Genomic DNA, 13,153 nt, shown 5'->3' on the forward strand with positions numbered 1-13,153 from the left:
GTAAGACCATCTCCAAAGGTGGTCTTTTAAGAGGTTCTCATATTAATTTTGAATTAAACAAAAAGATTAAATGGGTTAATGGGAGAGAATCGGTTCTCTTGAGAGAGCTTTAAAGACCTATGAGAGACTCCGATGTGGCAATATTTAATTGGTTGGAAAATTTGTTTTTATTTTTTATTTGTTTTCTTCTCATTTTATTTCTTTTTTTTGAGAGACTCTGATTTAAAAACTTACCATTGGAAGCTTAAAAACTAAAATTCTCTTTACAAATGTAGATATATGTGTAAGTAATACAAAAAAATAAGATGAGAACTCCATAGGGTTTCTCACCATTGGAGATCGTCTAATTTTCTATATCTACATTATTAAAAGGTAGTATAAGTCAAACCTGCCACTTTCACGTGCCTTTGATATCACTTAGTGCATGTAATAGCAAATTCAATTCAAACTTCATTGCCTGAAAAAAACAAATAAGACAAATTATGAAATAATTATTGTGATATGACTTCTCTAATCAACCAAAAGGAATATGCGAAGGGCTTTGTTTGCTTACGACCATCCACTTTTCATATGTTTTACTTGATGAGAAATGGTGTATGTATGTATGCATGCAATGCACATGCACACGGAGACGCACACGCACACATATATTTGATATCACTTAGTGGCTAGTGGATGTAATCGTAATCTCATTTGTTTGATTCTGATTGATTTTAATTGATACTTTCGCCTATTGGAATGTAGAAGAGTGATTTGAAATGAAAAAAAAAAACTTAATTTCGTAGTTACAGCCCCTCATGCAAAATATATATTCGCGAAGAAAGTTTTGAGAAAAAAAAAGTTTTGAGCTTATTAACCTTAGTACCTTACAGTTGATGGAATATGGGTAATGAACTCATTAATCATAAATGATAGTAACCCTTTCACATTTTACATTTATGATGTAGAAAAAAACCTTACAATATATATAACTATGTTACAAGTTAGGGTTGATATCTTGGATCCCTTTTTAGATTACAATTAATATAATTTTTTTTTTCATTGATTACAATTAATATATATGAATTGAAACTTCTTATATCTTATTGTGACATTAAATTTACTATTTTAAATTTATATACAACAGAGATGAACAGATGTTGCATTGAAATGGATGGATGTACGTACGACAGTGTCAACATCAGTACTTGTGCGATGACGTTGGAGCACAAAATTTGAAACTAATCATATTACTTTTTAATTAGGCCACTTCCATCTCTTTGCACATCCAAGTGGGAGAGTGATCAATAATATATAGTAGATTAGTAGTGGATATAACAAATAATATTAGTTCACCACTTAAAATGATTTGAATAACTTTGAAAATTGTAATAACTATTACATATCGTAGTAATCTCTCTCTATATATATATGTAACACTCCATATTGCATTGCTCATCAAACAAAACCCAAACATTTATTGATCAAAACTTTGATCGGATTTTTGGGTTTAGGGTTTAAGATCTATAATTCTCGGGTATAATAATAATAATATGGGATCAAAAGAAGAAGCAGGGAAGCTAGAGTGGAGGATAAGTGTAGACAATGGGACAACAGAGAGATTAGTTCCAACCTCGGGAGTAAGTAAAAGGATCTTTGTTTGGTTAAAGGGTTTGGTAATGAAGGTACTCGTGGAGCGAATTGCAAAGTTTATGAGGAAGGCTTGGAGGATTGGGGCAGATGATCCGGCCAAAGTGGTTCACTGTCTGAAAGTAGGACTTGCACTTTCGTTAGTCTCAATCTTTTATTACATGAGACCTTTGTATGATGGTGTTGGAGGGAATGCTATGTGGGCAATCATGACTGTTGTCGTCGTCTTCGAGTCCAATGTCGGTATGTAAACCAAACCCAAAATCAAAAGTTTTCAACTTTCTTCTTCTTAATGAGTGAAATTGACCTATATGTATACGTATATACGTGTATGTATCACTTATGTATACAACAGGAGCAACATTCTCCAAATGTGTGAACAGAGTGGTGGCAACTATATTAGCTGGATCACTAGGCATTGCTGTTCATTGGGTTGCAACTCAATCAGGAAAAGCTGAGATTTTTGTGATTGGATGCTCTGTTTTTCTATTTGGTAATGGCCAAAACCCAAAAAAGGATCAATCTTTGTTGTATAGGATCAATCTTTACTAAAACAAAAACCTTTTGTGGGTTTAAATTCTTGCAGCTTTCGCAGCTACGTACTCGCGGTTTGTCCCGTCATTTAAAGCCAGATTCGACTACGGAGCAATGATCTTTATCCTCACATTTAGCCTTGTCTCAGTAGGCGGATACAGAGTAGATAAGCTAGTTGAGTTGGCTCAGCAGAGAGTATCAACTATTGCAATTGGAACATCTATCTGCATTATCATTACCGTCTTCTTCTGTCCAATCTGGGCAGGATCTCAGCTTCACCGTCTTGTTCAACGTAACCTTGAAAAGCTTGCCGATTCATTAGACGGTAAGGGGGAACGTGGAAATCGAATTTGTTATGAAAGGTTCCGCATTAACTATTGCGCTGATCATCATTTAAACGTGCAGGCTGTGTAGCAGAGTACTTCAAGAAGAAAGACGTCTCGACGAATGAGAATGAAGATGAAGAAAGTAACATGAAACTGCAAGGATTTAAATGTGTACTAAACTCTAAGGGAACAGAGGAATCCATGGTAACTTAACAGATTATCTAATAGGGATAAAAAAAGTCAATTATTACCTTGCGGCTACTTATTCGCCTTTCGGCTAAATCTCTCAGGCGAATCTAGCGAGATGGGAACCAGCACATGGAAGCTTTAACTTCCGGCATCCATGGAAGCTATACGTAAAGATAGGGGCTGCAATGCGCAGATGTGCTTATTGCCTTGAGAATCTCAGTATTTGCATTAACTATGAAACAGAGGTAACTTTTTTAGATTTCATCATAGTTTTTTGAAGAATTAACTTTTAGAGGTTGTAATACTAAAACCAGTGATCCTCTGCTTCAACAGGCACCAGACCAGGTCAAGAGGCATTTCGGAGAAGCTTGTATGAAACTGAGCTCAGCTTCTTCAAAAATCTTAAGAGAACTAGCGGATATGATGAAGAACACGAGAAAATCTTCGAAGATGGATTTCCTAGTGTTTGATATGAACTCAGCGGTACAAGAGCTTCAAGAAACCTTAAAAACTGTTCCCATTGAAACTAACAAACCTGAAGAAGAAGTTCCATCTGAAGAGAACAAAAAAGGAGACAGTGAAGACAGAACCATGCCGATGAGCCTACATGAAGTCCTTCCGGTTGCCACTTTGGTTTCATTGTTAATCGAAAACGCAGCTAGAATTCAAACAACCGTCGAAGCTGTCGATGAACTGGCAAATCTTGCAGATTTCGAACAAGATTCAAAAAAGAAACCAGGAGACAAGAACAACACTAAACAACCACCACCACTTAGTTCCTAAATCACTTTCGATTACACATCGCAATCTCAATAGGCATGAAGATTTTTAAACCGGAGTTTTCATGTATATATAAGCTTTTTAGTCTATCAGTTTTCTTAGTTCTGTAACCGAAGTTTTCTTCGGCATGGTTTTTAAGCCCAAAAAGCAAGTTATAGAACTAAGAAAATGATAATGTTGGAATCCACAATGAATCAAAGAGAGTCCTTACAGTGTCATCATACCGTAGCAAACAAGAAATGAGATCAAGGGGAAGATAAGATCACAACTAAACACTGGCCAATCTTACGTACTCTTCCACGGACATAGTAGAATCTGTGTTCCCCTTAATGTCAAAAGCTTTCACCTTTTCTTAAGGGTTTTAATGCCGAGGTTCAAAGCCAAATCCTCAACGGGAACCTTGATGACGTCGTTTCTAACACCGATATCAGTAGCATACCTGCTCATACAATACATCCCAGCAGTGACTGTTGCTACACCAACAGGATTCGGAATCAACAATGTGAGAGGTGAAGAGAGGAGTGCAGCTAGAGGAGCGCCAAGGATTGAACTGGCTTGACCGCTTCTTCCAACCCCGTTCTTGTCCAGAATGAGCAATCCTGTCTTGCAATAAAGAGCAAAATCTTCGCAGTTGTTTTGGAAGATGTCGTAGTTACCAAAACCGTTTTGGAGAAGGTGCATTGCTCTGTGGACAACTGTTTGAAGCGGATCAGATGGAGCGGTTGTGCAAGTGCCACCGCGGAATCTGCTGAGGAAAAGCGATGAGCTGACTCCATACACGAAACGGTAGAGAGAGCCGTTCTTGAGGAAGCAGTCGAGACAAGAAAGCACTACTCCGCTCTTTGGTTGTTTGAATCCACAGTCAGGATATGTAGGGCAAGGAGCTTCTGCAGAATCATTACGCTCTGAAACAGAAGAAGAAGCTGAAGAAGAAGAAGAAGAGAGTGTGGGAGATTTCAAGCTGTGCTCAGGTTTGAAATGAACCACCTTGCATCCACCGACAAATACACCTGCCAATGTGGGAAAAATTCAGAAGAAAACAAATAGGTTTCTTCAATCGAAATGTCAACACAAGCAATCAAAATCTATTTGTTGCCACCATTTGACTGTAGAAAGGGAAGTCAAAATCACAAAGATTGAAAACAAAAGAGAAGCCCTTTCAAAGATACCGTCTTGATTATAAAGTCAATAACTTCGGCAAGAGCAAAACCCTAATAACCAAACAGAGATATCAATTTCACCAAAAAAGATGATTTTGACAGAATCAAAAGAGTCAATCGCCGAATAGAGACCAAGGAATAGTTAGTTTCTTCTTCTGTGAAAGGGTCAAAGGTAAAATAAACCTTTCAATTCGCAAAATGAAGAACTCTGGATAATTCACACAAATGCATCAAAATCCAATTGATGGTGAAAACAAACGAAACCAAAAAACAAAGGAAGAATCAAAGTTATACCGTGGTGAGAATAGGAGAAGACTGCTCTGTAAGTGTAGATGTGATCTCCAGGTTTAAGCTCATCTCTCTCAACCTTATTCGTAATCAGACCCATTGCTTTCTTTTCTTCTCCCCTCTCTCTCTCTACTTCGTCTCAGAAGCTTTCTCCTTTTGCTTCTGGATGGAAATTGCAGTAGAGGAAGAGATTCTGACGTCAGCGGCGGAGATTATGATTGGGCGATCAAACCGGAGCTGTTGAACTTACCCCCGTTACGGAATCTTTTGACGGCGTTAACAGTTTAGTGACTGTGACGACGATGATCACTCTGAGGGTAATATGGTCAAATTAGTAGGCGTGTGAATCGCCCGAGCAAGGCTTTTGTGAGGATGACGCCGTTCCGTTCAGATAATTAGGATCATTGATCATTAATTAACTAGAATCTCTAACTAATATCTTCATGAGATTTCATAATCTAAGTGACATTACGTAAACAGGAGAGGTAAACCTTACGAGTTATAGTAGAATTAGTTTTACATTTTCTTTTATCGTTCACCTAAATTTGCAATCTATCATCTTCTTTTTTGGGGTCAAGTCTTTGTTAGCTACTTAATTGGTTAAGTAACTCATATGTTTATCTGCTCGTCTAAAGATGCGCTCACCGTATGTCTCCGTGGGTATCTCACTGTGCACTGCCGTTAAAATTGATCTCCTTAACATTGGATTCTGATTGGGCCTAAAGAAAACTTTCTACGGCCCAAAAACCGAATGGAACTTGAGTCACTTGACTCATGATCGCTATCTAGTTTTTGTTACGTTTGTCAACCTATTTATTTATATTAATAAACTCGTTGCCATTACATTTGATGATCGACGTATCTGCAAATCATTAATCAAATTTTGTAATCGTCACATAGGATAACAGATGGTGTTTTATATAATCAATAATTACACAATTTATTAAAATATTTTTGGTTAATGAAGATTTTTATGATGTGAGAAAAATAAAATATAGAAGCGTAGTGGAGCTAGAGGAGGCAATAATGGAAGAAACTTCGTGGAACCTTGCTTTTGTTGTAACCAATGATTATTTATTTAAATCGAATATACCGTAATTAATATGGTAAACAAGAAAACAGATTTTCAGACAGCACTCCTACTGACAGATGTTTGCAGAGAAAATAAAGATTCATTTATTAAAAAGAATCCGTAAGGAACTTTTGCGTTTGTTTCATTGGTTATTTAACTCTAATATCATTGACTTTGCTTCTATTTGTCTGTAATAAAAAAATAATAGTAGTACTCTTAATTTAAAGTTCCCTTAATTAAAATATAATTTGAGAGAAAAATGGAATATCCAATATCCCGCTCTCCAAGAAAATCCTACGACTGAGCCGTACGGGGAAGGGAAAGTCAAACATGTAAAAACGGTTTTAAAAGAAGGGTATTATAGTCATTTCATATGGGATGAATGGGTAACGTTCCGTTTTCTTTTTGAACAGCGAATCTAATGGGACCACACCACCACTAATACCAAACCTTCGCTTTTCTGAAAAGCAAACAAACCACAAACACAGAAGAAGAAGAAGAAAGAAAGCAAAATATATTCAAAACAAGCAATAAAGTCGAAAAGGAAAAAAAGAAAACGAGTTTCACCACAAACTACGACTTGTCCAAATCAAAAATACTTGTCCTCTTTTTCTCCTCCCTCTTTCCCTTATTAGTGGTGTAGTAGAACAGGAATCGTACTTTGGAAAATTAAAATTCTCCTTCCTTTTTTTAAATTCTGGGTCTTGTGCTTTGTCTCCAAGCAAACTTTTGGTCAAAATCATATTTATAATGGGGTTTCTCTGGTTTTTGATATTTCAATGACCAAAGCGAATTTCGGTAAGAGTACTCTGTTTTCGGATTTTTTTACATGCTCTGTCTCCCTCACTTTCACTCAGTTTTTGTTTTTGGTTTCTGGGTTTTTTCAAAATCTCGATTTTTGGTAGATCTCGGTTAATTTAATCTGATATCTTCTTCTGTTTTATATAATGGACATCAAACCGTCAATATATTTAAAGAAAAACCACACCTTTATCTGTTAACTAACTGAAATTTGCTGCTTCATTGAAAATTCTGCAGGAATTTGATCCCTAAACGGTTTCTCAAAAAAAAAACTGCTTTGAAGTAATTCAAAAGTAAAGCACTGTTGAATCAATGGAGGAGGAGAAGTCGTTCTCGGCGTGGTCGTGGTCCGTTGAGCAATGTCTGAATGAGTACAATACAACACTAGACAAGGGTTTAACCTGCGAAGATGTCCAAATCCGCCGGCAAAAATACGGTTACAACGAGCTCGCAAAGGAGAAAGGCAAGCCCTTATGGCATCTTGTATTGGAGCAATTCGACGATACTCTTGTGAAGATTCTTCTCGGCGCAGCGTTTATATCTTTCGTTTTAGCGTTTTTAGGCGAAGGCGAGGAAAATGGCTCAGGTTCAGGGTTCGAGGCCTTTGTTGAGCCATTTGTGATAGTTTTAATTCTGATTTTAAACGCTGTGGTTGGTGTGTGGCAAGAGAGCAATGCAGAGAAAGCGCTTGAGGCTCTTAAAGAGATGCAATGTGAATCGGCAAAGGTAATTAGAGACGGAATTGTGTTACCTAATCTGCCTGCTAGAGAGCTTGTTCCAGGGGACATAGTTGAGTTACATGTAGGAGATAAAGTCCCTGCTGATATGAGAGTTTCCGGTTTGAAAACATCTACTTTAAGAGTCGAGCAAAGCTCCTTAACCGGAGAGGCAATGCCGGTTTTGAAAGGAGCCAATCTCATAGTCGTGGATGATTGTGAATTGCAAGGGAAAGAGAACATGGTTTTCGCGGGAACAACGGTTGCTAACGGAAGCTGCATTTGCGTTGTGACAAGTATCGGTATGGATACGGAAATCGGGAAAATCCAGAGGCAGATTCACGAGGCGTCGCTCGAAGAGAGCGAGACTCCTTTAAAAAAGAAGCTTGACGAGTTTGGGAGTAGATTGACTAAAGCTATCTGTATTGTCTGTGTTCTTGTGTGGATTATTAACTACAAGAACTTTGTTTCTTGGGATGTCGTGGATGGTTACAAACCTGTGAACTTCAGGTTTTCGTTTGCGAAATGCACTTACTACTTCAAAATCGCGGTTGCTCTAGCCGTGGCTGCGATTCCAGAGGGTTTACCTGCAGTGATCACGACGTGTTTAGCTTTAGGGACAAGGAAAATGGCGCAGAAGAACGCGATTGTCAGGAAGCTTCCGAGTGTAGAGACACTTGGTTGCACAACTGTTATATGTTCAGACAAAACCGGGACTTTAACAACTAACCAGATGTCTGCAACCGAGTTCTTCACTCTCGGCGGCAAAACAACGACTTCTCGAGTCTTTTCAGTAGATGGTACGACTTATGATCCTAAAGATGGTGGAATTGTGGATTGGGGATGCTACAATATGGATGCTAACTTGCAAGCTGTCGCTGAGATATGTTCAGTTTGTAATGATGCTGGAGTGTTTTATGAAGGCAAGCTGTTTAGAGCCACAGGTTTGCCTACAGAAGCAGCCTTGAAGGTTCTTGTTGAGAAGATGGGTATGCCGGAGAAGAAGAACGGTGAGAGTATCCAGGAAGCTGCTAACTTTTCAGACAATGGTAGCTCAGTGAAGCTAGGTCAGTTTCATAGTGTTTTCAGTCATAATTTTAGCAATGTTATCTTGCTGTTGATTGATCTTTTTTTCCATTCTTGCTGCATTAGCTTGCTGTGACTGGTGGAACAAAAGATCGAAAAGGGTAGCGACATTGGAGTTTGATCGTGTCCGTAAGTCCATGAGTGTTATCGTGCGTGAACCAAATGGACAAAACCGGCTTCTCGTTAAGGTAAACACATCTCTTTTTTACTATTCAAAGTTAGTTTTCTGTAGTTAAAAACTTCTTCTGAATCTTCTCTTCTTTTTTTTTGTTTTGCAGGGTGCAGCTGAGAGTATACTTGAGAGAAGTTCATATACACAGCTTGCTGATGGATCTCTTGTGGCTTTAGATGAAGCTTGCAGAGAATTTATCCTCAAGAAACATTCAGAAATGACCTCAAAAGGATTAAGATGTTTAGGATTAGCTTACAAAGACGAATTAGGAGAGTTTTCAGATTACTCTTCTGAAGAGCATCCTTCACACAAGAAGCTTTTAGACCCTTCTTGCTATTCGAACATCGAGACAAACCTAATCTTTGTTGGAGTTGTTGGTCTCAGAGACCCTCCACGTGAAGAAGTTGGAAGAGCAATTGAAGATTGTAGAGACGCTGGAATCAGAGTAATGGTGATCACTGGAGACAACAAATCAACGGCTGAAGCTATTTGTTGTGAGATTAGATTGTTTTCAGAGGATGAAGATCTTTCGCAAAGTAGCTTCACAGGTAGAGAGTTTATGTCTCTTCCTGCTTCACGGCGATCTGAAATTCTGTCGAAATCTGGAGGGAAAGTGTTCTCTCGAGCTGAGCCGAGGCATAAGCAAGAAATCGTTAGAATGCTCAAGGAAATGGGAGAAATCGTTGCGATGACAGGTGATGGTGTGAATGATGCTCCTGCTTTGAAATTAGCTGATATTGGAATCGCCATGGGAATCACTGGAACTGAGGTAAAAAAAAATTAACTAACTTAACTGTAAAAATCTGAAATTTGCGATTTTGAAGGACCAAGCTTTATGCACACATTCTGATACTTACTGTATGATGGCTCTGTACAATTTACAGGTTGCAAAAGAAGCTTCTGATATGGTTCTTGCAGATGATAATTTCAGTACTATCGTCTCAGCTGTAGCCGAGGGTCGATCCATTTACAACAATATGAAAGCTTTTATCAGGTAAATAGAGAAAACAAGATTAGATCATATCATACCAATTTTCTTCCTCTGTGTATATAAAAATGATTTTCATTTCAAGGTATATGATATCCTCAAACGTTGGAGAAGTAATCTCCATCTTCTTGACGGCGGCATTGGGGATACCGGAATGTATGATACCGGTTCAGCTTCTTTGGGTTAATCTGGTAACCGATGGCCCTCCCGCTACAGCGTTAGGCTTCAATCCAGCTGATATTGATATCATGAAGAAACCACCTCGTAAAAGCGACGATTCACTCATCGATTCATGGGTTTTTATTCGGTATCTTGTGATCGGTTCTTATGTTGGAGTTGCCACTGTTGGTGTCTTTGTCTTGTGGTATACACAAGCTTCCTTCCTCGGGATTAGCCTAATCTCAGACGGACACACACTGGTCAGCTTCACTCAGCTTCAGAATTGGTCTGAATGTTCTTCGTGGGGATTGAATTTCACTGCGTCTCCTTACACAATCGCTGGCGGGTTTAGGACAATCGCGTTTGAGAACAATCCTTGTGATTACTTCACTTCAGGGAAAGTCAAGCCGATGACTTTATCGCTCTCTGTTCTTGTGGCAATTGAGATGTTTAACTCGCTGAACGCTTTGTCTGAAGACAACAGTCTCTTAAAGATGCCACCATGGAGAAACCCTTGGCTTCTTGTGGCTATGACCGTCTCCTTTGGGCTTCACTGTGTCATTCTCTATGTTCCTTTCTTAGCTAATGTGTTTGGGATTGTGCCTTTGAGTTTCAGGGAATGGTTTGTGGTTATTCTTGTTTCCTTCCCTGTGATTCTGATCGATGAAGCTCTTAAATACATTGGGAGATGCAGAAGAAGAAGAAGAACCAAGAAGAAGATCAAGACAATGTAAAAGTCTGATTAACATAAAAGACAGTAACCTTTTTTTTAATTCTTTTTGGAAACTAAAGAGAGCAAACTTTGGATTTGATTATAATCTCTTTACAATCTTTTGTTTCATCAAGAAACCATGACAAACAATTCATTACAGATTCTCTCAAATTCCATTTAAAGCACACTCTGGATTTGATGTAATAATCTCTTTACAATCTTTTAGTTGTTTCTTCAAGTAACCCAGACAAGTTGTGTTGGACCAACAACAACCAATTCATTACAGATACTCTCAAATTCCATTAAAACATCAAACAAAATCCCTGTTTTACCTCTTGAAATCAACATCTTGACCAAGCCCTTCAAGTGTTTACCAAATTTACCTCTCTCAACAAAGTCATTGACTAAGACCTTGTCCTTCCTCTTCTTCTCTTCTCCCACAAGAAACTCCATCAATCTTCTGACATCTTCTTGAGTCCGACCAAGACAATTCTTCGATTGACAAACGCTAACGAGCGCCGCCGCAAATCCCGACGCCGCTTTCTCGTGCACCGAAGGAGACGCACGCGGTGGAGCTCTCGAGGGTTTAGCGTGCGGAAGCGATAACGAGATTCCACTGGAGAAATTAGGGCTTTTGTTGTGGGAGTATGAAGATGGTGTAGGTCTTGAAAGATTACTGGTAGTAGATGACGCAGCAGAAGCGGTTGCGTTAACGGTGGCTTTAAAGCGGCGAGAGGTGGATCTAAGCGGTTGTGGAGGGAGAGAAGGGAGGTTGAAAGATGAAACGGATGCTGAGAGAGTATCCATGGAAGACGATGAAATGAGAATTTTCAGACCTTTTACATATTATCCACCAGAGTGGAGAGAATGATTTTAAAGTTTAAACATATTTTTTTCCTTATCGCTATCGGTCGTTTTATAAGCTGTTCATAAGCCCAAATTACTAAATGGGCCTAATGACAAATGGGCCAGTTTGGAATTTCAGAAAATAAAGGTATCTAAACCACGTGATTGGTGGAAAGGTAAATGACAAAGGCGAATCCAATACTTATCTTCGGTTTATGATATACTTTGGTGTCAATACGGTCTGTTTCGTGTAGTCTAAAGTTGTCTGCAACTGATATTTTCCTCTCGTCATAGAGCTTATTCCTACCTACAGTATTATAAGAATGAACATATAAATACTACTAATATACATTCAACGACCAAAGATATAACAAGAGTTTAAAAAGAAATGTTTAAGAATCGTCAGTCTCGCCGGAGATTTCGGCTCGGAAATTTAGCTAGGCTTGTCCACTTAAGGCAAAGCGTCAGCAACCAACCGCCCGCACCACCAAAGGATCTTCAAGAAATTTTGTTACAATCGCCACCACAGTCACCTCCATTTCAGCCACCTCCGTATCAACTTCCATCGCCAATGCCTTCTTCACTCCCGCCGTCTTTTTCAAAAGATGGTGAAAATCGCCGCTCTTCGTCACCGGAACCGAAGTTACCAGCATTTCAACCACAACCGCGGCTGCTTTCAAATCAATTTTCACCGTCAAAACTTCCACTGGAACCAAAATCATCACCACCGTCACGTTTATCACCAAAAACAAAGGAAGAGCCTCAACTGCAGACAACGCCTCCATTGCCGCCACAACTGAGTGAATCTCAGCCGCCACCTCTAACATCAGAGCCTCCTTCACCGCTAACGCCAGAAGCAAAAAAGACACCATCCCTTCAGTCAACGCTAAACGCTATTGATAAAACTCAGTTCCAATCCCCACACCCATCGCAAGCATCACCATCGTCTTTATCAGAAAACCGTGAATCTCAGCCGCCTTTACCACCACCAAAATCCAACACCCCAACGTCTCCGCCGTTAAGGCTGAACGCTAATGAAGAACCTCAGTCCCAACCGCTTCCACCATTTCCTCCGCCGTCTAAATTTACAGCTGAAACTCAGTTCCCATCGCGAGCGTCACCACCAAAAACCAAAACTCTGCCGTCTCCACCGTCACAACAGTCTCCACCGCTTCCACCGTCTAAATCAATTGATGAAACTCGGTTCCGATCATTGCTTCTGTCGCAAGCATCGCCACCATCATTATTACTGTCTAAACCTAGTGAATCTCAACCACCTTTGCCACCACCAGAAGCTAAAACTCCACCGTCACCACCGTCATTGTCAGAATCCGGTGAATTTCAACCGCCTGTACCACTACCAGAACCGAAAACTCCACCGTCAACGAACGCTGCTGAAGAATCCCAGTCCCAACCGCCTCCAGCGCTTCTGCCATCTGAAGCCGTCGATGAAGCTCGGTTCCAACCATCGCCTCCGTCATTTTCAGAACCCGGCGAGCCTTTAACACTACGAGAAGCCAAAACTACACCGTCAACGTTAAACGCTGCTGAAGAATCCCAGTCCCAACCGCTTCTGCCGTCTAAAGCCATTGATGAAACTCGGTTTCAATCATCGCCTCAGTCGCCGTCACTATCAGAATCTGGCGAATCTCAACGGCCTTTGCCACCACCAGATGCAAAAATTCCACCCTCCCC

At 39.6% G+C, this 13,153-nt stretch overlaps 5 protein-coding genes across 5 annotated transcripts in view; 3 read left to right on the forward strand and 2 right to left on the reverse strand.

Moving 5' to 3' along the window:
• Window positions 1-1,532: 1,532 nt before the first annotated feature.
• Window positions 1,533-3,461, forward strand: LOC18014926 (aluminum-activated malate transporter 10). The gene is made up of 7 exons (XM_024154723.1): window positions 1,533-1,664; window positions 1,701-1,872; window positions 1,985-2,122; window positions 2,216-2,488; window positions 2,569-2,693; window positions 2,780-2,923; window positions 3,012-3,461. The coding sequence occupies exons 1-7, from the start codon at window positions 1,533-1,535 to the stop codon at window positions 3,459-3,461; spliced, it is 1,434 nt and encodes a 477-aa protein (XP_024010491.1).
• A 149-nt stretch (window positions 3,462-3,610) lies between these two features.
• LOC18015034 lies at window positions 3,611-5,229 on the reverse strand. Its single transcript, XM_006396259.2, has 2 exons — window positions 4,913-5,229; window positions 3,611-4,468 (listed from the first exon to the last, which is right to left on the reverse strand). The coding sequence occupies exons 1-2, from the start codon at window positions 5,004-5,006 to the stop codon at window positions 3,801-3,803; spliced, it is 762 nt and encodes a 253-aa protein (XP_006396322.1). The 5' UTR covers window positions 5,007-5,229; the 3' UTR covers window positions 3,611-3,800.
• Window positions 5,230-6,542: 1,313 nt separating this feature from the next.
• LOC18015035 (calcium-transporting ATPase 2, endoplasmic reticulum-type) lies at window positions 6,543-10,738 on the forward strand. Its single transcript, XM_006396261.2, has 6 exons — window positions 6,543-6,776; window positions 7,017-8,562; window positions 8,648-8,769; window positions 8,860-9,522; window positions 9,638-9,747; window positions 9,827-10,738. Exons 2-6 carry the CDS (start codon window positions 7,092-7,094, stop codon window positions 10,632-10,634), a joined length of 3,174 nt encoding a protein of 1,057 aa, XP_006396324.1. The 5' UTR covers window positions 6,543-6,776; window positions 7,017-7,091; the 3' UTR covers window positions 10,635-10,738.
• On the reverse strand, window positions 10,692-11,496 carry LOC18015122. Its single transcript, XM_006396260.2, has one exon. It carries the CDS (start codon window positions 11,417-11,419, stop codon window positions 10,847-10,849), a length of 573 nt encoding a protein of 190 aa, XP_006396323.1. The 5' UTR covers window positions 11,420-11,496; the 3' UTR covers window positions 10,692-10,846.
• Window positions 11,497-11,735: 239 nt separating this feature from the next.
• Window positions 11,736-13,153, forward strand: part of LOC18015036 (extensin) — a 2,345-nt gene continuing 927 nt past the window's right edge. Inside the window, exon 1 of the mRNA XM_006396262.2 lies at window positions 11,736-13,150. Coding sequence (XP_006396325.2) covers window positions 11,847-13,150 — 1,304 coding nt within the window. The 5' untranslated portion in view covers window positions 11,736-11,846. The remainder of the gene's footprint in view (window positions 13,151-13,153) is intronic.

This window comes from Eutrema salsugineum, unplaced genomic scaffold (assembly GCF_000478725.1).
Source record: "Eutrema salsugineum unplaced genomic scaffold, Eutsalg1_0 scaffold_3, whole genome shotgun sequence".
Classification (NCBI taxonomy): Eukaryota; Viridiplantae; Streptophyta; class Magnoliopsida; order Brassicales; family Brassicaceae; genus Eutrema; species Eutrema salsugineum.